Source organism: Chinchilla lanigera, unplaced genomic scaffold (assembly GCF_000276665.1).
Source record: "Chinchilla lanigera isolate Chin_1 unplaced genomic scaffold, ChiLan1.0 scaffold00088, whole genome shotgun sequence".
NCBI lineage: Eukaryota > Metazoa > Chordata > Mammalia > Rodentia > Chinchillidae > Chinchilla > Chinchilla lanigera.
The window spans coordinates 6,598,726-6,622,910 of NW_004955489.1; the positions used below are offsets into that span (position 1 = coordinate 6,598,726).

The following is a 24,185-nucleotide window of genomic DNA, read 5'->3' on the forward strand; positions in this document are numbered from 1 at the left end:
AATCACTGTACCTCAATAGGAGTTTAAATATATTACAATAAATCTAATGATTTAATAATTATACAGAGACCTTGATAATCTGGAATAATTAGTTCTTTCAATCTACCAGGCCACTGGGATTCATCCATCCTTTCATTCAGTAAAATTTTTTGGTATGAAAACAGCATCAGACACTATTCCAAGTGCTAGAATACAGCAATGAGCAAAACATGATCCCTGCGCTAATTGAAGCTTATGTTCTAGAGGGATAGACAGACATTAGATGCACAGATGAATATAGAGTTGGCTGTGGAGAAGAAATCAGCAGGATTGGGATAACAGTGATGAGAGATAAGAGTTCTCCTTTCATATCAGGTGGTCAGGGAAAGCTACTCTTAGGTGGCATTTGCCAGATGAGACGAAAATGTTCAAGTGGACATTTGGAGGAGCAATATTCTAGGCTAGGTGGGACCAAGTTCAAAGGCCCTGAGATAGGAGTATGTTTCACTTGTCCAAAGGTTGAGCTAAGAAGCCTGTGGGACTGATGTCAGATGAAAAAGAGAGCAAGTGAAACAGGGAAGCAGAGATTTCACAGGGGGTTGTTCACATGTGATCAAATAGGCCAAGACAAGAACTTGGCTTTGACTCGGAGTGAGATGGCAATCTGTTGGAGGGTGTTGAGTAGAGGAGCCACATGATCTGCCTCATATTGTAAATTCGTATTTTATCCCAGGTATGGCTTATATAATGCTAGACTAAGTAACATAGGCAATTAGAAAATGTTCTCAAGGAGTCTGCAAACCCCTGCTTTGTAGCCTCATGGACTGTGCTTTGATTCACAGTCACATACTGAACCTCAGACTTTAACCAAAAATGATGGGCATTTGCAGTGTGGGTCACGATGGAACTGGTAAGAAAATAATTATCTCAGACCATCCCATTCATACTGTGGGGAGAAATAAATGAGCACAGTCATTCAACTCAGCCATCAGCAGTGCAGCAAAAACAACTCCCACTGAAGTGAGTCAAGAGCATCTTCATAAACCAAGGCAAGCATATTATGCTTTAAATGATGGCACCGTGGCCTCCAGGAAGCAAAGCACCTTCCAAACTGCTTAATTTACTACTAGGCTGTGACTCAGGCTTAGGGAGTGTCTAACCTATTATTGATTATTCGAAATATAGGAAGGAACTTGGCTAAGTATTGAGTCGATTTGGAGGAAAAGAGAGTTCGTGTTGCTAAGAAAAACAAACATGTAATGTGCAGCCATCCTCACGCCACCTATGTGTGGCTGCCTGGCATCGAGGGCCTGCTACTTGCACACCCACCTCTTTGCTTTTTCATGGGTAGTGCACAAGTCGTTTGATGTTTGTAGAGTTAAACATCCCAATTTTAATAGCTTCACAGCTGTTTAATTTGTCCATTTCTGTTTCTTCATAATTCTAGAAAATTAGCAAAGTCTCTAACAAATGAGACTAGCCTATCAAGATTTGAAATCTCCAATGCTAGGAGATTTGAAATTCAGTTAGTATTTCCTAGCAATCTTTATACTGTCCTTTATCCTGGAACCTCGGCTCATGATCCCACTCCCTGTTTCTTCTCCTTCCCTGTAATTTTCAGCAAATGTCCAGCTTTATAAACATTCTCTCAGTAGAGCTGAAATGCAGAAAGAACCAATTCAGTGGCGCCAAAGTGTCTGTGTTATATGGCCTACAGAATGTTCTTTGGATAGATAACTAGGAGGGCTTAGCCTTCTTCCCAAAGTGCGAGGCACCACGGTTGTGCAAATCTAGTTTAGGAAAACCAGTGCACAAGTTTGGCACTCAGTAAATCTTTATTCATGTAAGTAACTACCATATAAAATGATACGTAGAGTAATTGGTCTTCAAGTCAGCCAGAGATGGTATTGTACATTCTGCAAACAACAAACATTATATAAAGATGTTCAGAAAAGTTTTCAGCCTCTAGGCAAATTATGCATTGTGATTCTTTACACAAACCAGTTCCTTTCTGGGGCCAGAACCTTTGACTGATTTATGTAGAAAACAGCAGAGAATATCTGAGCTCATGTGAAATTGTTTATCTGATTTGAACCAGCATGTGTGTCCACTGTCCTTTTTGTGAACAACCAACATTCGAGAGTCAATCAAAGAACACATCCTTGTCTCTCTTCCCAAGTTGTAGACTTCAAATCAAGGAAAAAGTGGATCTATGATGGATGGGGGAGAGAAAACTTAGATGTTAAGCCCACACAATCTTCCCCCTGGATGCATAACTTGGGCATGAAAAGGAAAGTATATACATCTGGTAAACTCTGTTTCTTTTACAATGGGCACCTTCCCTTCCACTGACTGTTTTAGTTGGAAGGCAACATTTAATCACTTCTGCCTGAAGCTGAGTGGGAGACTTTAATTCTGAGGTCTTCCTGAAAAGACGTATTTTTTCTTTCTCATGGGGAAGAACCATTGTCTTCAACTTTCTGGTGTTAAGGGATATAGTAGGCACCATCATATAGCAATCCTCCAGATTTATTATGTGGGAGAGGTAAAAAGGAGAGAAGCAATCCAACTGCTGATGTAGTTCATGAATACACGGTGCTGTGTATGATGATGTGGTGATAACGGTTTTAGAGTGACCAGTGCTGTACACTTAAAAGAACCATTGTATGGAATCAAGGAGAGCCATAAGACTAAGTACACATATATTGTGAACATTTAAATTTTTGTTCCCTTGATTATCTTTAAAGTAATATATACATATGGCATATTTGCCAGTATAGATTTTTCATCCCCATCTGGTAAAAATTAGTATGAGATAAATAATTTAGCTTCCTTCTGTTCAGATACAATTTCATTACCCTCTTCCTTGATGCTGTGAAAAGTCTTCAGAAATAATCAATTGTTAAGTGCTTTTGCATTCCAGCCAAAGCTGAGCCTGGAGGTTTCTGACATGCTGACGTTCAACTCTTTTCCTCTGTGTGCTGTGAAAAGAGGTGGCTGATTATTAGCAAGTGGCCCCCAAGGAATTGCATGCCTGGTGGTAGCGCCTGCACAAGCACACTGTCTGCTAAATCATAGTGTGAGGAAGCGTGACATGAGACCAGCTTGAATGTTCAAGAAGTGCAAATCATTTTTCAGGATTAAAAAGATGATAATGCCAAGCATAAGAAAGAGATCTAGGAGCGATTAGTTACGTATTCCTTGTGACCTAGTGAACCTCTCCTTAATCACAGTGAATACTGAAGCCTCTGAAGTACATTAATTGCTTTGAAACAGATATTTTTCCATTCATAAGAAAAAAAATCGCTTTTACTTTTTATCCTGGCCTTATTTTTCTGCTCTGGCTTGACTTGAGGAATCTTATGCTAGAGTTGTAGGAGACCGGTTGCCAGATTGTGGAGGGCATTGAACACCAGGCCAAGGAGTTTGGATTTTATCCTGTAGGCAGCAGGGAGCCACTAAAAGATGTAGAGCAGGAGGAATGTAAAAAATAGGCCTTGATTTGGATGCATGTTTAGTATAAAAGTGCAGTGATAAGATATATTAAGGGAGTGTTACGGTTCTGTTCGCAGCATGAATATAACTGGAGCATTCAGCTCTACTAGCTGTCTAGTTCAGTTTTTACAGCATGCAAATTTTCAGAGCCAGCTGTAAAAGCTTGATGGTAAAAGAACAAAGTAAGCATTGATCATGTGAATGTAATTTTAAAGAGGAGTTTTTAGTGATCATGATCACTGGTAACACAGAAAAACAAGCATTTTAAACTGTGGCTGTAGAATTATTTGTTATTTTGCTTGAGTTTTTTGAGACCACTCTTATGCTATATGATTACCTTAGGTTGTAAGTACTGCCTGCAGAGATAATTTATGCATTTTGCATTCTCATGCAAATACCTCAACCTTCTGCTCTGTTGAAAATGAAAGCTGAAAATTGTTTGGAATGGTAATGATTGTACAAAGCTTATGAAGTATTAATCATTTTTATATATTCTCATAGTGCACATTATCTTACTTCATTGTGTTCTCAACTATGGTAATGCTTAGGTAACAAATATTTGAAAACTTAAATTGTCTATTTTGATAAAGAGCTGTAACTGCATATTTCAAAACAGAATGTCATCATACTTAAAATTAATAAAAATATTAACATAAAAAGTTGTATTTAGAAAAAAATACAGAACAAACCAAATTTAATTTAAACTACAGCAGGGGAAGCTCACTTATGAACTGTAGCTGCATACTTGGTCTAAACCATACTGTAAAACACTGCATTTGTAGAATTCAGACTTCACTGCAGTGGTGTCTGCATAACCATAGGATAAGGTGTTAATAATAATAAGCTGCACTGCAAGAGATAGCAGTTTTGTCATAAATAGAAAACTGTTGTCTTGCTTACTGCAACTTAGCTACACATCTCAGCATTACATGTCCCTTGTGAGAATGTGATTTAGTTTGATAGAGACAGTCATGTTTTAGAGCATCTTGTTTTAATTACCTTTTTCAGAACTTCTGTGCACCAATTCTTAGTTTCTCAAGAGACCTAGATTTCCTTTTTTCCAGAGATAAATGTGTGTTGCACATTAGAGCATCTGTCAGAAGATATACGGTTACTTCTCTATCCAGTGCATCTGTAAAAACTAACTTCACACAAGAATATAACCTGGCTAGAGCAGGCTTTCAGCATTTGCCCTGAGCTCTGAGTTCATTCAGGAAACGGACATCTTACCCAAAGAAGAGAGAACTTATTTTCCCACATTTCCTGTTAAACAGGGCTAAGGGGGGAAATTTCCCATAGCCACAGGATTATAAGATTGGGAAGGATAAATTATCATAATTATCACTATCTCTTTTTTCATTCTCTGTTGTTTTTCTCTGCATTCTGTTTCTGTTTCTGTCTTTATTTTCCTCTCTTGGTTTCTTGCATGTGCAACACACATGAGTCTGATGAATCAATTTTGATTTCTCCTTTTATCTGTTACCCACATCTGCACCGAAAGAGGCAATAGCCTAGTTTCAGTCAAAGGGTTCTGTAGTCATTCCTTAAAACGTCTCTAGGGTAGGTCAGTGGGAAGAAAGTACCCAAAATGTGCTGAAATACTGTTATGAATATTTTACAGTAGAAGAATGAACTATTAATGGCATGATCTAGGAGAATGTTACATGGACAGTTTTAGGTAAGATAAATGGAGAGCTGCAACGTTGTGTGGTGCAGAAAAAGTAGCCGGGGGATAGGCTGGCCAGCTTGGTTTCTTCTCTGTGTTAAAATGCTTCCTTCCCTCAGAACCAAGGGCCACTTAAGGCTACTGGAACCTCAGTGTTTTGCCTCCTGTGATCAGAGAAATCAGATTGCTTTAGAATAAAGGCCTTTCACAGGTCATCTCCAGCCACCTTAAAGCTCCCTCTAGAAGTAGCTTCTTTCTATCCTGGATTTCTTATCTGGAGGAACGTGTTAAACAGGTTCTAGTGTGTTAGCATCTCTGCTTCCATTTATTTGAAGTACTTTAGAAAATATTTTTAAAAAGATCTCCCGAAATCCATTATAATCATTGCCTTTGTTACCAGCATTATTAAACTGTCCCTTACCTGTCATTTGAATGCCATAACTGTTCAAGCAGTTGTAGGAAACTTGAAAAGAAGGCACTGCTTAAAGATAAGGTGCTATTAGATATTTCACTATTGTTTTGTTGGTAGCCTACATTGTAAAAGTAGAACTAGTGAAATCATGGTTTAGAACAAAAGAAATAAGGCAATGATGTTGAACTTTCTGTGGTACAGTAATTAAAATCAGACATGTAAATGTCTTGTGGACCATCAATACTGGGTTATTTCAGAAATTCCTTTAATATCATGAGGGCTCACTGACACACAATATTGTAATTCTAGTTGTAGAATCTTAGTATATTTGAAGGTCTAAATCAAAAGCTTATGTATTGATATCCTTGAAAAAGAATCGCTACTTAAAGCAGTGCTTGCGGTAAATTTCATATATAGCATTAACCCCTCACGGAAATGGAGAGATGTTCCTCTGCACCGTTTGTCTTCTTTGACAATCACTAATTTTTATAGCAGTTTCAAGTGGAGGGATGATAAATTTTCTTATATGTCACATAAACTGCAAGTTAGGGCGAGGGAAGAGACCCAATGGTCACTGAACGTTATGGCGTGTGCTAAGCCCTTCCCGGGCTTGCCCTCTCCAACCCTCCCTAGAAAGCACTTGCTGCTGTTTGTGTAGCAGATGCAGGATCAGTGGACACATAAATTGCCCAAAGTCAGAAAGCTGTAAAGTGGAGCAGGTTACTTTTGAACAGAGCTCTTCGGCATTCACAGGAGCAGGGCACACCAGTAAGAGGGAGGACTGAAGCTTCAATGCACGTTGGAATCACAGGCTTGAAAGGAGTTAACATTGAGACTATACAATAGCTATTATCTGGGAGAAAAGGAGCACTTGCAATTGTATTATGGGCTTCTTTTCTGTGGTTTTCTTCACCTGTATGATAAGAAACTTCGCTCTCAAGCCAGAGGGATTCATATCCATAATGAAATTGTTATAGAGCGACACTGTCAAGATTAAATCAGATCGTTATATGCATAGAGGAGGCTGCTACACCACCTGGCACATAGTAGACTCTCAGTAAATACTAGTTCAGAATGAATTCCCCCATCGAGGTCTCAAGTTAATGAATTGACTTCCCTTCAGACTCCTGGCCAGTGATGGATATTAACATCCTCTCATTTAGCTCCTGTCAAGGGACAGATGACAAGAAATGGCCTCTCTGCTTTTTCCTGTCCTCAGAAGAAGCTTGCAGATGGAATGCGATTCAGTAGCACAATAGCCCTCCATGACACAGCTCTCATCCTTAGTATGGAGATGAGGCCTTTGCATGGCGTTCTGTGGTACCAGGCTGTACACTCTGCAGTGAAAAGCATGAGTTAAATCAGTCTCTGCTCTTTATCACTGCTTTCCTACCTGTGCAAGTGAAAAGACCTCATTTGACAGTCTTTGAAGAAACAGACTCTTGGTTATCATAAGTGAAACTCTTGTACAGAGACAGACCTATCAACTTTAATACCACCCCGACCCAACACAAGTCAAAATGATGACCCTCAACATTGAGATGTTCTGAAGTACTAAAATATCCTATATGCCCATCTTGGTATAATTTTGTTTTTAATGGTTTACCTATCTTGCTAGACCTTTCAATGGGTCTAGGAGGAAAGAACCTTTCTCCTTTGCCTTACAGTTGGTTGGATCTTGGGAAGACTTTAGAGCTGCTAAGCTTTTAAGTGTTCAGTACTTGTAACAGCTGTTTAAAAGCAAATATATATACGAAATATATCAAGATAGTTAAGATAGTTATACTAGTAATTTCCCTCAGTTCATTGAAAGGAAGGGTTTGTGGTAATATTGTTTGGACAGTTAAATGACTATATCTTGTACTTTGAGTCACTAATTTAAAGATAACAATACACAATGTATTAACCACTGTTACCCTCCTATTACCTTGTTTTGAAATTTTGGGGTTTTTTTTCTCTTTAAAATAAAAAATGTTTGAATATACAACCTCTTATGCTTACACTCTTACTGCCCACAAGTAGTTTAAAGCTCATTCTCTTGCAGATAGACTTTGATCACACTTTGAAGCTACCACAGAGAAGATTGCCACAAATGAGAAAGCTTTATAGAAATGATATTTAGTTGATGGGTACAAATTAATTCTAGTAACCAGGTAAAGGACAGGAAGATTTTTTTTTGAGAAATCATTTCTGATATTTGGCTATCCTTTCAAAGAATATTTGTCAACCTTGGCCCATAAAAGCCAAAATACAGCTAATACACATAATAGACAAAAATGTTTAGGAGTTAATCCCACTTATAGAAGCATTCTTTACTTAGAAAATAAAAGTACTTTTGTGAAGATGTCTGTTTAACAGTGTGAGCCTCTAAATATAACTTGATGCTCACACAGCTTCCCTAGAACATAATTTTCTCTTTATTTAACCAATACATGAAATATTAAAATTATACATGTTAATGGAGTACCAGGTAATATTCCAACACAATGTACACTGTAATTTTTAAATCAGGTTAAACATCTCTATATCATCAAACATGATGTTAAAACATTAAGACTCCTTTCTTCTAGCCCTTTAAAATCCACAGTGCATTTTTGTCATCTGTAACCAGTGTACCGTGCGATAACATCAAAATTTCTTGTTCCCATATCACTGCAACTTAGTACCCATCGATTAACCTCTTCCCATACTTTCCTCCCCCTACACTCTCCAGCCTCTATACTAAACTTCTATGAGATCGACTTTCTTATATTCCACCTGAGAGATCATGTGGTATTTGTCTTTCTGTGCCTGACTTATTTCATTTACCATAATGAGCTCTGTTCTATTCATGTTGTTGTAAATGGCAGGATTTCATTCAGTTTGGTGGCTCAATAGTATCTCATTGTTTATAGGTACCACAACTTTGTATCTATTCATCAACTGATGTATGCTTAGGTAAAGTCCATGCCCTGGCTGTTGTGAATGATGACTGTGAGCATAAGGGTGTCTTTGACATACTGACTTCATTTTGCTTACCTGGAGTAGTGGCATTGCTGGATCCTATAACAGTTCTATTTCTAGTCATTTAAGGAACTTCTTTAGTGTTTCTCATACCAACTGAAGTAATTTATATTTCCATGAACAGTATGCAGAGGTTACGTTTTCTCCAACTCCTCACCAGTACCTGTTTTGTCTTTTTGTTAATAGTCATTCTTACTGGGGCAAGGTGACCTTTCTTTGTAGTGTTGATTTGCCTTTTCTTGATAATTAGTGATTGCGAGCTTTTTTTTTTTTTTCTTAAACCTCTTAACCACTTGTATGTGTTCTTTTAAGAAATGGTTATTTCAATCTATTGCCCATTTTGTCATCAGATTATTTGGGGTGTATTTTTTTCTTCTATATTTGCTATTCTGAATATCAATCCCTTGTTAGATGTATAGTTTTCAAGTGTGTCCTCTTATTCTGTAGGTTATCTCTTCACTGTAATGTTGTTTTCTTTGTAGCACTGCAGGTTTTTTGTTTGACAGAATCCCATTGGCTTATATTTGCTTTGGTTTCCTGTGCTTTTGGAGTCTTGTCCAAAAAGTCCTTAGGAATTCCTATGCCATGAGAAATTTTCATAGTTGCAGGTCTTACATAAGTCTTTAATCTATTTTTGGTTGGCTTTTATAAGTCAGGAAGAAAGGAGTATGCTGGTTTCATTATTTTTCAAATAGGTGCCGAGTTTTCTATTGTCTGGATTTACTGAAAAGGCTGTCCATTCTTCGGTGTGTGTTTATAACACCTTTGGTGAAAGTCAATTAGCTGTGGATACATAAGTTTACTTCTATACTTTCTACTGTTTTCCATGGGCTCATGTATTGGATTTTATACCAATGCCATGTGGTTTTGGTTATGACCACTTTACAGTTTATTTTGAAGTCAGGTTGTATAAGTATTCATGCTTTGTGCTTTTTTTGCTCAGGATGGCTTTGGCTACTCAGGGCTACTTCATGGTTCCATAAAAATCTTGAATTTTTTCCTAGTGTGGAAAATAATGTCATTAATTCATTGATATGGAATATATTGAGTCTGTAGATCATTTTGGGTCATATGGGCATTTCAACAGTAGTGTTTCTTTCAACCTATGAGCATACGTATTATATGCTCCCATTGTGTTTATGTGTCCCCTTCGATTTATTTCACCAATTTAAAAAAAAATTCACTGTACATATATTTTGTCATTTTGGTTAAATTTATTCTTTGGTACTTTTTGTAACTATTATAAATGGAATTGCTTTCTTGATTCCTTTTTAGATGGATAATACACTATTAGTAAATAGTAGTGCTACTGACTTCTGCATGTTGATTTTGTATGCTACGACTTTGCTACAGTTTTAATCATTTTGTAGGGTTTTGTTACGTGTAAGATTATGTCATCTGCAAGTGGTAAAATTTGAGTTTTTCTTTCCAATTTAGGTGCTCTTTATTTCTTTCTCTTGTCTTATTGCTTTGACTAGGGCTTTCAATTTTGTTTAACAAAAGCGGAAAAAGATGCATCCTACTCTTATTCTAGATGTTAGAGATCTTTCATCTTTTCCCATTCTGTGTGATGTTCACTGTTGGCTTATTATATATGGCCTTTATTATGTAGTATACATTCTTTCTATATTTAATTTGTCCAATGTTTTTTATAGTGAAGTGATCTTGAGATTTATCAAGTGCCTTTTCTGCATCTGTTGAGATGATCATGTGGTTTTTATCTTTCATTCTTTTAATGTTGTGCATCACATTTATTGCTTTGCATATGTGGAACTATCATTGCATCTCTGGGGTGAATTTCGTTTGATCATGGTGAATAATCTTTAATGCAATACTGGATTTAGTTTGCTAGTTTTTTAATTGAGGATTTTTACATCTATGTTCGTCATGGATTTTGCTCTCTCCCTCACTTTTTCCCTCCCCCCGCCCCCTTTCTCTCTTTCCCTTCCTTGCTTCCTTTCATTTTTGCTTATAGCCTTGTCTGTCTTAGATATCAGAGTGATTCTGGCTATATAGAATGCAGGAAGTACTCTTTCCCTTTCAATTTTTTGGAATGACTTAGAGGACTATTAGTATTATTTCTTCTACCAGTATTTGCTACAGCTTTGCACTGAAGCCATCTGGCCTGGGCTTTTCGTTGATGGAAAATTTTCTGTTACTGATTTAATGCCACTATTTATTATTGGTCTGTTCAGGTTTTCTGTTTCTTTGTGTTTCACTTTTGTTATGATCTGTATGTCCAGGAATTTCTCTATTTCTTCTAGCTTATCAAATTCATTGGCATATTATAATTCATGATAATCTCTAAAAATACATTATATTTCTGTGGTATCAATCATAGTATCACCCTTTTAATCTCTGATTTTATTGATTTTAGCCTTCTGTCTAGCTAAAGATTTGTCCATTCAGTTCATCTTTTATTTCTTTGTTGATTGTACATGCTTTTTAGTGTCTATTTTATTAATTTCTTCTCTAATCTTATCATTTTTTCCTTCTATTAACTTTAGGTTTCATTTGTTCTTTTTTTCTGGAACACATTTTATGTAGAATGCAGTATACCTTTGCCACCTAATTGGATTGCCTACATCGTCCATATTCTAGAAAGTTCCAATTAGCATAACATGCTTTTCAACTTGCACATAGTCTTGAAAATGTGGACCATCCCTATTTGTCACAAATCTTAAGTGCCTTCCATTTCACACTGCATTTGCTCACTGGGCTTGGAACAAAATGAGATTTTAAAATCATATAATGTCTATATAATGACAAAAATGTCCCTTTTAATTTCTATAAAGGATATGTTGTTTCAATGTGTTTTATTTTTATGAATTGTATTATAAAATTTGATTGCCTGAATAATCCAATATGTGATGCTTATTTATAGAAATATATGAAAACCCACAGCAATCCAGTGCTCTGGAGCTAAAATATCATCATAAGAGTACCCTAATTGTATTTTCAATATGCCATTGTTTGACAGGATCCTTAATATTGTTATCATTTTTGTTTGTGAAGAACTAAAGACAAAAAGCAATACTGTGATGGCATATTTTGTGAGTTTACCATGAGGTAAATTAAAATATCTCAGAAATATCTTGGAACATAAAAATACTACCAAGAAATTTCATTGTAACCATATGAGGAAAAATGGTCCCATGTGCATAGTGTGCATTGTCATTTGCATTTCTTTTCAAATGCTTGCTAATTACTATGTGCACTTTCAAGTCATTTTTTACATGATGTTTCATAAAACGCATTTTTCAGCACCCCATTTCTTTAATGCTATGGCTTGAAACACTGCAGCCATTGCAGCCTACTGCAGACAGAAATGAAGAATTAGAGGAGCCAAAACAGTTTTCAGGGAACCAAGCTTCGAGGAGAACACTAAACATAAAGCATAATTCCTGTGCAGTCCTAATTTTTGGCAGAATTTATATCCTAATGTGTTAATAAAACACATCTGGGGAGACCTTTTCTTTGTAAATTGATTCCATAGTTTAAAAAAAAGCCTTGAAAACAAAAGAAAATTTATTTGTTTTGCCCTGGTATTCTGGGCATGCATTAACAGAAGTAATCCCACATTTCATGTTTGTAGAGCTTTACAATTTTCAGAGCTCCTTTCACACATATTTTTCCCTGGAATCTTTGTCCAAAGAGCAAGTAATGTCAGCAGGACTGGTAGACTTCTTTTCACCATTTTATGAAAATCAAACCAATAGAATTTAAGTGAAATGTTCAAATATTTTGAGACCCAAAGACCAAGAGTGTAAGCTTTGTAGTCATGTAGGGTGGTGCATATCTATAACTGTGCACTGTGGGATGTGTAGGCAGGAGGGATGCAAGTCTAAGCCCAGATTGGGCAACTTAGCAAAGCACTTTTGCAAAATAAAAAGTTAAAGAAAAGAAGGGCTGCAGATGTAGCTCAGTGCAGAGGCCTGGGTTCCGTTTCCAATCCTGGAGGAAAATACAGGTTTTGTGCCAATGTCTTGGTTACCGGGAAATCTTATTCTTGCTTTCAACTCAAGCATTTTTTTGTCTTTATTATTTTCGCTTTTCTTCCTTCTTTTCCCCTTTTTTCTTCTTTCCCTCATCCTGCCTTCCTCCCTCCCTGCCTCTTTCTCCTCTCCCCCCCTCTCTTCCTTTTCAGGTTTTTTTAAATTGATCTATAGGCCACTTCCCTCCTTTTACCATCTGTGCTTTCTCCCTTGCGGGCAAGTTCTGACCTGCCTCTCCTTTAAAACAACCTTTAAAATGTATTGTCACATTCTCAAACAACCTTTAAAATGTAGTGTCACAGCCCCTTAAGTAACCTGTAAAATGTATCATCACAACCCTTTAAATTGTAGTTACATTGATCCTGTTTTTGGATTTGTGTAAGAGAGCTTCTGAGGTCTCTTCATATTATACATTTTATATTCACTATTTTCTTCAGGTATATATTGATCATGTAGTGTAAGCCAGGCCTTATATTAGATGTTATCCTCAAGTATCTCATAGTCCATTGGATATTTGAGTGAACAAACTATACTCTTTATTATGAATTAGTAATTTTGCATAGCAACAGTATACTGGGTTAGTATTGATTCATTCTTCCTCAACCTCTCCCTTCCCAAGCTTTGAACTCAGTAATAATGAAGTTCATTCACATCAAATATACCCTGAGAGAAAACATCAAAGCCCTGAATATAATAATTAGTCCTGGATTTTGAGATCACTCATGGAATGGAAGCCTATCTAGAGAATTTAGGTAGTTACATTGTTATCCCCATGGGTATCATTTAAACTTAAAAATTCCATTTATTTTTAACAGTTAAAAATCTGATTTTAATGGGCATATGATTTTCATTGGGCTGGGGAATAATTGACACACACAAGTGAGACCTGCTTAAATCATCTGCTAACTTTAAATCTAGAAAATTAATTTTCATCAGAACATGGCTCAGAATTAAAAGAGTGACCCCTGTTATTAGCAGTAATTGATAAATTAATGGGATGAACAGACCATTGAAAAGGTGAATGGAAGAGAGAACGGCAAAAGAGGGAAGTGGAAGCATTGAAGGAAAAGGTAGTTAGTTAAAATGCTTTTATAGAATGTACTGAACAGAGGAAACCATACCTCTAGCCTTGTTATAAAAACTTTCTAAATGCTCACTGCTGTATGTGTAAACTGCTTTTGTTTTCTGTATTCTATGACACCTGCTTTTGAAATGTTACATGTGCATAAAACAAACACATTGAGAAATATTAATCTACACCTGGATTTGTATACTTTGCATCGCATACATGTACATGAAAATTGATGTTCAAGGGTTTGTTCTACCATCTAGGGGCTCAATGTTGCCATTTTGGGTGTGGCAAACTTCAATAGACTCTTTTGCTTTCTCCAGATCCAAAGGAATCAGTACATCCCATTTAAAAAATATTTCTTATGGGAGAAATTTGTTAAAATGGAAACATTTACAGTCTATGTGGCTATTCTCAGAGCTTCTCATCCTGCTGAAACAGGGACTACAATGAAACACTGCCACCCTAGCTGATGATACAAGAGTGGGGAAGCAAAGAACGAAAGCCCCCTTATTAAGGATGATGTTTACCAAATTACTTATTTCAATCAGGAAGGTATCTAGTCTTGGTGTGTATATTTTGTTATGAGAGCAGATTTGAGGCACTGAGCTGGTGTAAGTGATACAGATGTATTTTAGTTCTCCTTTTTTTATTATGGTTCGTGAGGGACCAGGTCTGCTGAGTGAGGTGGTCCTTGCTTGGTTCTCTTCAGGGAAGCAACCATCGCAGGCTACGCTTCCTTTGACCTAGTTGCGGTTCCAGCAGGCCAGAGATACTACACTCTCTCTGCACTTCCCCCTCAGTGCGCGCGGCAACCCAGGACACTGTTGCTTCTTCTGACTGTAATAGAGAAGAGCAGTTTACACAGGTCTTAAGCCCTTTGTCTTGGACAAATACATTTCCGGCACACCATTGGATCTCGGGGCTATTTGCATATATCCAGCTTACTAGTTGTGCTAATAATGCCTTCTTCACTTGCCTCTCAAAGTCTGTATGGAGCTCTAATCTTCCCTGTGGAGATTGGGTTAGCTCACTGTTAACGTCTGTAAGTCTAACAGTTCTCTAATATGTTCTATTGATGCACTCCATTCACATATTAGGGTTTCAAATGCTTTCTTCTTGTCAGTGATATTTCAACATCCAAAGACATGTTTCCCCTATTCAGAGATCAGGTAGACATGTATCAAGGAAACTGCTTACTTTGATTTGGAGATGCTCGCTAGTACCCTGAAAGGAATTATCACAGTGGTCTTGTAGTGTGAATAAGCTGGCAAAAAGAAGGGTTACATTTTCCTTTTGGATCCACATATTCTCTAAATGTGGATTCCCAATTCCTTACACAAAATATGACCATTATAACTAGCTGTTATAAATTCCATAAATTTTCAATATTTACTGGGAAGAAAATAATCTTGAATTTAAGGGAGAATAGAATAGAGGTATTAGCACAACTAGTAAGCTGGATATATGCAAATAGCCCCGAGATCCAATGGTGTGCCGGAAATGTATTTGTCCAAGACAAAGGGCTTAGAAAGTTATTAGAGACTATTTAATGAGCTTAAAAGATGTTATTTCCCTGATAAAATATAGTATATAGGAGAAATTAAACAACCTTTAAAAAAAGTCAATGCATAAGCATTTACAAGGTAGAAAACATCTTTTTTACTGATACTCTGTAATTTCTTAATGACTATGCATAAACTATATGGCATCTTTTTTAATTCATTTACTCATTCCAATAGCTGATATTTATCTAGTGTCTAGTGAATCCAGAGCTTAGTGACTGCAACTTTCATTAAGTACCTGCTATGTGTCAAGATCACTGTGATAATTCCTTTCAGGGTACTAGCGAGCATCTCCAAATCAATCAAAGTAAGTAGTTTCCTTGGTACAGGTCTACCTGATCTCCTCTGAATAGGGCTTCCCAGGCTTGGGACAAATCCAAATTCTATTATGTGCATGAATCACTGCTAAGACACAGGGGCAACTACAACCCCTGTCCCCACTGGTGGACCTTACTTTGTTGGGAAGGATGCTCACATTTTTCCACATCTGATAAAAAATCATCTTTTCTGCCTACTCATTCTGACACTGGATAAAATGACAGTGTCATACACAGAGAACAGAACACTCTTTTGGTTGCTTCAACATTCTTTTTTTGGCCTCATTTTCTTCTCTCTACTGAGATTTTGAGTCCAAATTTAGTGGGGATGACTAAGAATTTACCAGGGTACGACAGAGCATTCAGTTCATTGAGTCCTTCCTTGCTATTTTCCAATAGTTGTACCAATTGCCAAGTTTTCCTTCTAACATTGTAGGTGCCATGTCATTCATAACAGATACTAAATCACCCATGCAGGATCTGTCTGTGCAGTGACAGCCTCCTTCGACATACTGCTGATTTTATTCTATGGTATTAAGGAAATTCCCTGCAGACATTTTACTGGTTTGTACTGCTGAGTTTTAGAATTTCAAACATTTAAGTATGAATCACTTAAATCTAAATTCTGTGAACAACAATCAAGTGATCTAATAAGTATTCTGCCATGAGGTAGGCAATATGACCTTTAATTTCTGAGGGGGGAAAATGATTTGGAAATAAGTGAGATGAGTTTCTATCCATCTGGAGCTAGTCATATGTGTGTATCACAGGATCATGCTAGTGATGGAGATAGAATTTATAGGTGCACAGATAGGTATATAATCCATTCTGATTGGGAGAAATCCCATGTTATTCCAGAAGTAATTGCAATTGATGTACGCCTGGAGAGATGAGAGAAAAGCCAGGAAAATGACATCGTAGACAAAGGAAATGAATCGCATCTAGAAAGGCTCGTATGGTTCTGTGGTGGCAGTTGATACTGGAAGGCATGGTAATGACTGACGAATGGGAGATTTTAAATGCCACATCAAGTTATTTGTTACTTTTATATAGGCAAGGTGAATTCATCAAAAGTTCTTGAGGGAAAGAGCTTTGCTTTCAGGAGGTAAATCTACCAGCAGAGGAGGAAAGAGAAGTGTATTGGTCAGCTTTCTGTTTGTGGAAAAAATAACGGACACTCACAGCTTAAAGGGGGAGAGGTTTATTTTTGACTTACAGTTTTTTTTTATTTTAAAGAGAATAAAAAAAAACTAATAATAATGTTCCAGAATTCCAAACCAAGATGACAGGAAATTAACAATAGTTGTTACACTGCATATTGTTATCTTCAGAGTAGTTATTCAGATTACCAGATATAGGCATGTGAAATTGGTTAACCAATTAGGCGTTAACTGTTCCTTTCAATAAACCAATTGAAATTAGTAGTACGTTTTTCTTAGTTATCTTCTGTGTGCATATATATATATATATGTATGTGTGTATATATATATATATATATATATATATATATATATATATATATATAGTTACTCTTTCCTTTTGAGCAGTTTCTTTCCCTTTCACAATATCGGTTATACCTTAGGGATTTTATTTATGCTTTCAGTTTCTTACACTAGGGAAACAATATGATGTTTATGCATGCAGGTCTGATGGATGCAGCTAGAGACCATACGCATAAATGTCTCACAGTTTTAAAGGTTTCCATCCATGCTTTGTCTGCTGGCTCTGAGGAAGAAACAGCACGGAGGAGGAAAGTCACTGAACTCTTGGCAGCCATGAAGCAAAGATCAGGGGGGAAGCCATAGAGGAAGGGGCCACATTTCCTAATAGCCTACTCACCTATGAAATGGCCATTGGGTTAACCCAGTGACAAGGTTCGTGCCCTCACGACCCAACCACCTCTCCAGGAGTCTCGTAATCCAGTCAGGTTGACAGTAAAGATGAACCAGCACAACCAGTAGGAGGTTCTTACAGGAGATAGACCAGCAAAGAAGGAATAAAGACACAAACTAGTGCAGTGGTGATAAGAATGGAAGGTGATGGTCATGGATCGTGGACTATAGAGCATATGAGTGAATGAATGTGAAGATCCTCGTACGATGGACTGCAGTTTCCTAGAGAGGGAATGCAGGGAAGTAGAGGGTAGAGAAAGTATGGATCTGTGCCTCAGTATTACTCTTTCCTTTTTATCTCTTGTGAATTCCTACCTGTCTTCTGAATCACAACTGAAATGACATACCCCCAGTCAGAATTGAGTCTGACTTCCTCTGTTCTCATATGGTAACTCTTTTATTCCTCCCTTTCTGTGTGGATGGTAGCCATCTTATGTTCAGGTTATCTGGGTCCTGCAGATATTTAGCAAGCTGTCTGAGTGTATGTACTACAAACCTATGAATTTTTAGCACCACCTGAGGATATAATGGACCAATAGAAAATGTGTATGAAATAAATGAATGCTGCTATCATACTAGACAGTAAATGCAGTCCTTTTTTGGGACATGCCTTAGCAAATACTGTGATCCCATCTCTTCATTCTGTGCTCAGTCATGTATTATTTTTCTGACCAAATGGTATCACCAGCCTTGGTAATATGTATTATTCAACAGATTTATTTTGCAGTGCTTTCTGACACTTTCTGCATGTAAAATGTACTGTTCAAAGATGATTTTTTTTTCTCAAATGATGATTTGATCCCCAAAGAACTTCAGCAAAATTCTGTGCACTTGTCCTCACCACTAGAGGAAATGTGGAGACTGTTAGTCATATTTCCTTATAAGCATACCTTGGCTTTTCCAACGTCAAGACATCCTACAAAGAAGAGTTTTCACAGCCCATAAATAGAACTCTTTAGTTCCAACCATGTGATAGTTGCCCTAGAAGTACATTGCTTCTTGAGTAAGCTGAATTTGTGGAATCCTCTGAGAATCTGTAAAGTGTGCACCCAGTCAGAAATAACCCCCAAAGAAACTCCAGTGCACGTACCCTTGAGGCCAAATGGGGGAATCAGTCAGATTGTTGAGAAAAATAGAGTTTTTAGCTTCTAACAAAAGAAGAAAATTGATTTAACTTCTAGAGAAATGCCAAAGAACGTATCTCTCTTTATGCAAGTGACTTAGAGTACTTCAGATGTTGTTGTTCAGCTAGTAAGCGTTGGTTAGCAAGATCTCCACTATGAAAATGAAGGAAGATGAGACCATGGAGATACTGTGCACAAATGACTGATGGCTTACAGTAAGTTTAAAAAAAAACTCAGATGATATTATCAACGGTCATTCTTGATAACATCCAAGCAAATTATCAAACCTTCGGCACGTCACCATTGTTTTTGTCATGGGTAGCTCAGTTAGCATTTTTAGCATTTTCCTCATTCTCTTCCAGTCCAGGTAGACCCTCTGCTACTCTGTGGATTGCTTATAGATTAAAATCTGCTCATTTCATTTGGCTTAGAATTGTTACTGCCTACACGCAAACACACACACGCATGCATGCATGCACGCATGCGCATACATACACACTAAAAATAAGGTTTTCCAAATTTCCCTGAAACGGTCAAGGTTTGGTGAGGAGCCCTTCATTTGTATGACCCAATCCAAAGGAAACATGCCTAAGTACATGGAAGAAAATCATATTCCATGGTGCAAAGCCTCCCAGGTTGTTCTCTCATGTCTACTTCTAGAATTTCCTTAAACTCCTTGCTTTATATTGACTTGCTTGTAAGTGTTACTGTAAGGCAATCAGAGGTGTGGGAGGTTCTTTTTTTAAATCAAGGTCCAGTGTTCTAAAAAATCAATTTGGTTTACCTTAAAGTAGAAAGTAGTCCCTTTGTACCATCCTTTCAAAAATATAGCCAGACAGTATTGTAACACTGGTCTTAGTTTCAGATAACTGATAACCATGCTATAGAATATCTTGAGAATCCACAGAAATTAATTACAATGACTGAATGCTTATTTTCTTATTTATCCTTGAAGGGAATGGATTTCCATATGAGAGCTTTATGCTTGCCTCTTTGGTTCTTGTCTCTCATATTTGTCCAATATATTATACTTGTGTGGCTAGTTCTTAAGTTCTCATTACCTATTACAGAGTGGTAATCATTTATCAGTAATACTTAGTGCTTTTCCAAAAGCACCATATGAAATGTATTATATACTCTGCTGGTTTACAGTGATAATACTTTATGCTATTAGAATACATTACCAGTCATAGAAAGTATGACTTTACAAAGTATGTCCTAAACTCCTGAAAGGCATTTAAAGTTGTTCTATATGAACTTCATAACTATAAACATTGAGCTTTTGTTTATTTACTTTTGTTGCAGGAACATTTCACACCTGAGTGCAAATTCAAAGAATCAGTGTTTGAAAATTATTACGTGACATATTCATCAATGATATATCGTCAGCAGCAGTCAGGCCGAGGGTGGTATCTGGGTCTGAACAAAGAAGGAGAGATCATGAAAGGCAACCATGTGAAGAAAAACAAGCCTGCAGCCCATTTTCTGCCCAAACCACTGAAAGGTAAATTTGATATTGTTGGAATTATGGATGACTGTACCAAAAAGTTAATTTAAATCAATCCTTTATCACACTTTTGAAAGTGAAGAATAATTCTTCCACATTTAAGCATTTATACAAAAATTTGCAAACATTTACTGTACTCAAAAACAACAAATAGATTACAGTCAGGTAATAAAAATCATAAAAATGTGAAACCCTTGACAAGAGAATTTATTCTCCTGATTTGAATTTTTTTGTTGTTCATCTACATAACAGCAACACTTTACTTCGGTGAAAGTAACCAAATCACTAACTCAGATAGCTAAGAACCCCAAATTATGCAAAAAATTAGTATACAGGAAGAAACATAAAATGTGCACACACCTGACTCTTTATTGGAAAGCCCCTTGGGCCCCAACAATAGGGTCCCAAGAATTTTGACTACTAGTTATTACTACTAGATGAAAAGCAAATTAGAAAGGTGGAAGATAAACTCTGGAAGACAGGAAGATTTGCAGTATTGAGAAGTGAAAGAAAATTCAGGCAATGTGGAAGAAGCCTTTACAAAGGTTACCCAGCCGGTGGTCAGAATAGAAGTTGAAAGTAAGGGCAGAATGCCTTCCCCCTATCAAAATCAGCATAGCACTGTTTTACAACTCAGTTTCTCGAAACAGACTATGTGAGTTTCAGCCCCAGTTTCACCTTTCATTAACTGAGTAGTTTTAAAAACATTACTCACTTGTGTGTGCATGAAGTTCATCTATAAAGTATGAGTAGGATTACTTATGTCATCGTCTTCTTACCTGGATTAAATACGGTAATGCAAGTGGAGAATTTACAACAACATCTACTGTCTTAATAGTGCTTCATGAATATAACAATAATAAATATTACTGTTTGTTAAATAATTATGCTAACATTTAGACTCTTGAAGAGTTTTGTTTTAAATTGTGATAGAAATCAGGGTTTTAAAATGTTTTAACTTTAATATTTGGCTCACACAGTATGTGGTATGTAGATCATATTTGAACTTCTAAGAGCTCTATTAAATACATTTTTCATTAATCCTCTCATATATAACTATAAGGAATAAAAGTTAGCCATTAAAATTCTTCATACACTAGTGTACCAAGACTAGATTTTGCTTAATTTGATCTCAGCCATTCTCGCAGAGTTTTCATGACTGACTTGAGGCATTGAGGCCTAGGAACCAGAAGAAAAGTTGAAGACCGGTGTGATGTGCCTAGTTTTTTTTAAAAAATATTTTTCTTATTTTCTCTTTTTTTACTTTTTTAGTTAACTTCTTATTGACAAATAAAATTTGTATACATTTTTCATGTATTGATATTATATATTATGTATATGAGAGACAGAAAAATTGAAGTAATTAGTATGTGCATTGCCTGGACTATGTTTGCAGTGAGAGCACTTGAAATCAGTTCTTTTAGCAGTTTTCAACCTGTTGGAAAGGCTTCATACTGTCTGTATGTGCTTTTCAGTGGCCATGTACAAGGAGCCTTCACTGCATGATCTTACGGAGTTCTCCCGATCTGGAAGTGGGACCCCGACCAAGAGCAGAAGCGTCTCCGGCGTGCTGAACGGAGGCAAATCCATGAGCCACAATGAATCAACGTAGCCAGTGAGGGCAAAACAAGGGCTCTATAACAGAACCTTACCTCCAGGTGCTGTTGAATTCTTCTAGCAGTCCTTCACCCAAAAGTTCAAATTTGTCGGTGAGGTGTATCAAACAAAACAGGCAGTGCTCACTCTTTGATCTGCCAATGGAACTTGTTCTCATCCATATTAAAGCCCCATAATTTTGATCAAGCTTGTGCAAAAGAATGCAAAGCATTATCAATGAACTCAATCTGGGAGAAGGACTGCCAAATTTTCTCATGATCTCACCTATACTTGGGGGATGATTAACCAAAAATAGTTCACAGCACTAATGCTGATCAAAATTTGCTCTCCAACCATGAAAATTTAAAAGACCATAATTGTTCTTCAAAAACAGAAAAAAAAAAAACTAAATTAACTGCTTAAATGTTTTGTAGGGGCAAACACAATTATGTGAACTGTGTTGTTTTCTTGGCTTAATGTTTTCTATCTAGGCTTGATTCAGATGTATGCTTTCCTTTCATATAGTGCAACTTTATGATTTCTGGAATTCAATGGTTCTATTGACTCTGTGTCACTTAATCCAAATCAACCAAATTCAGGGTTGAATCTGAATTGGCATCTCAGGCTCAAGGTAATGGTGTTCTTGTGATTCTACCTTTTTTTTTTTAGATTTGTAGTATTCTGGTTGAGTTCTTGTGCTGTACTTTGTGCGTAGGAATTGAGTTATATTGTCAACCCCAGTCAGTAAAGATAACTTTGAAAAAGATTATCCTCAATTGTAGATTTCTCTTAATTCCATTTGTGTATCATGTTAAACTATTGTTGTGGCTTCTTGTATAAAAAGATAGGAACTGTGGAGCTGTGATGTTGTCTTTGTGTTGTTAAAATAAGAAATGTCTTATCTGTACATGTATGAGTCCTCCTGTCATTGTATTTGGCACGTGAATATTGTATACAAGGAAATGTTAAGACTGGTTACCCCTAAACAACATATATTATACTTGCTACTGGAAAAGTGTTTAAGACTTAGCTAGGTTTCCATTTAGATCTTCATATCTGTTGCATGGAAGAAAGTTGGAATCTTGGCATAGAGTTGCATGATATGTAAGATTTTGTGCATTAATAATTGTTAAAATCTGTGTTCTAAAAGTGAACATAGTATGTACAGGCAGTTTTCTGTCCTGTGCACAAAAATTTAAAAAAAAAGTTGTTTAATATTTGTTGTTGTATACCCAAATACGCACCGAATAAACTCTTTATATTCATTCAAAGAAAAAAATCCTTCAATGTGCGTTTCATTGAGTATCCATTAATGCCACTAAATATGTTAGAAGCCGGGCTAAACACTGAATTATCAATACAAGGCACTGCCCTCAGATAATCTTCAGTCTAGACATTCATATTAACATGAACACTTCCTAAAGTTTCTATTTCACCAAAGCTTCAGGTTGTTACTGAGGAGTTTTCATTCCCATTCAGTGATAAAGTCCAAATGGTATCTATGCCCTAGTATTCTGCCACTCGCAATGTCGTTTATCCTCTTTTTGTTTAAAGTCCTCGCCACCTCTGAGAGCTGAAGGAAAATGTAGCATTCTCTACTGAAATGTCTTCTCTGCAGCTCCCGAAAGCTGCCATTGTATGACAATGTATGCCTTAGAAGTAGTCAATATCTGAAGGGAAGTGTGTGAAATGATAAATCATGATTGGTGCTATTCAGGGTATATGCAAAATGGTTACCATGGTCTCAGCTACCTGCTTTTTCAAGGATAGGAGGCTGCGTGTTCCAAAGATGTTTGGACCAGATGTAGCGCAAGCTCTCAACCCAGGCCAGCTCAGCTCAGGCACCCTATGATCAGTGCCATCTTCATTCTGCCTGAGCTCTAAAGCATAAGGTGAGATGCATGCATGTGTTATGCTTTGCATTCATGAACCTTTTAAGAGTTTTGTTTTGTCTTGTTTGAGATAGGGTCTCACTGTGTAGTTCAGGGCAGCCTTGAACTCACCACAAGCCCAGACTGGTCCTGAATTCGAGGTGATCCTTTTGCCTCACCCTCCCTAGTGCGGGGATTACAGGTGTGCGCCACCGTGCCTGGCATCTTTTTAGGAGTTTTAACTTACTTTAAGTATTGGTAAAACTCACTCAACCTCCTCCCCTGTTAAGTCATACTAACTTTCAATCACTGAAGAGAAATAGTATATTGTCTTCCTTCTTCTCCAAGAAACTTAAGAGTTTGGTTACTGACTGCTTTTGTTACTGGTCTTGTTTATTCATTGTTCGGGAATACTGTGGGTTGGATCATAATTTATAAAATCAGCACTTTGGTGTATTTGAGTGTTATGGTTTATGTCTATATTCCCCCCAAAGCCTTATGCAGTCATAGGTGGGGCTTTTTTAGAGGTGACTGAATCTAGAGTGTGTGATTGATTCACGGTGCAATGCTAGGATTAAATGTGCTAAGGTTAAGGGTAGACAGAATATAAAAGGGACAGAAAGAAGCTGCTAAGATCCCTTGCTTTGCTGCATTCTGCCCACCACGAACTATTTCTCTGCAGTGCTGGTCTGCC

The 24,185-nt window shown here is 37.0% G+C and overlaps 1 protein-coding gene across 4 annotated transcripts in view; it reads left to right on the plus strand.

Moving 5' to 3' along the window:
• The window catches only part of Fgf13 (fibroblast growth factor 13), a 498,918-nt gene extending 476,019 nt beyond the window's left edge, over positions 1 to 22,899 (plus strand). For all 4 annotated transcript variants that reach the window (XM_005404571.2, XM_013504503.1, XM_005404573.2 and 1 more), the window contains 2 exons: positions 19,823 to 20,021; positions 21,500 to 22,899. In XM_005404571.2, coding sequence (XP_005404628.1) covers positions 19,823 to 20,021; positions 21,500 to 21,636 — 336 coding nt within the window. In that variant the 3' untranslated portion in view covers positions 21,637 to 22,899. The remainder of the gene's footprint in view (positions 1 to 19,822; positions 20,022 to 21,499) is intronic.
• Positions 22,900 to 24,185: the final 1,286 nt, after the last annotated feature.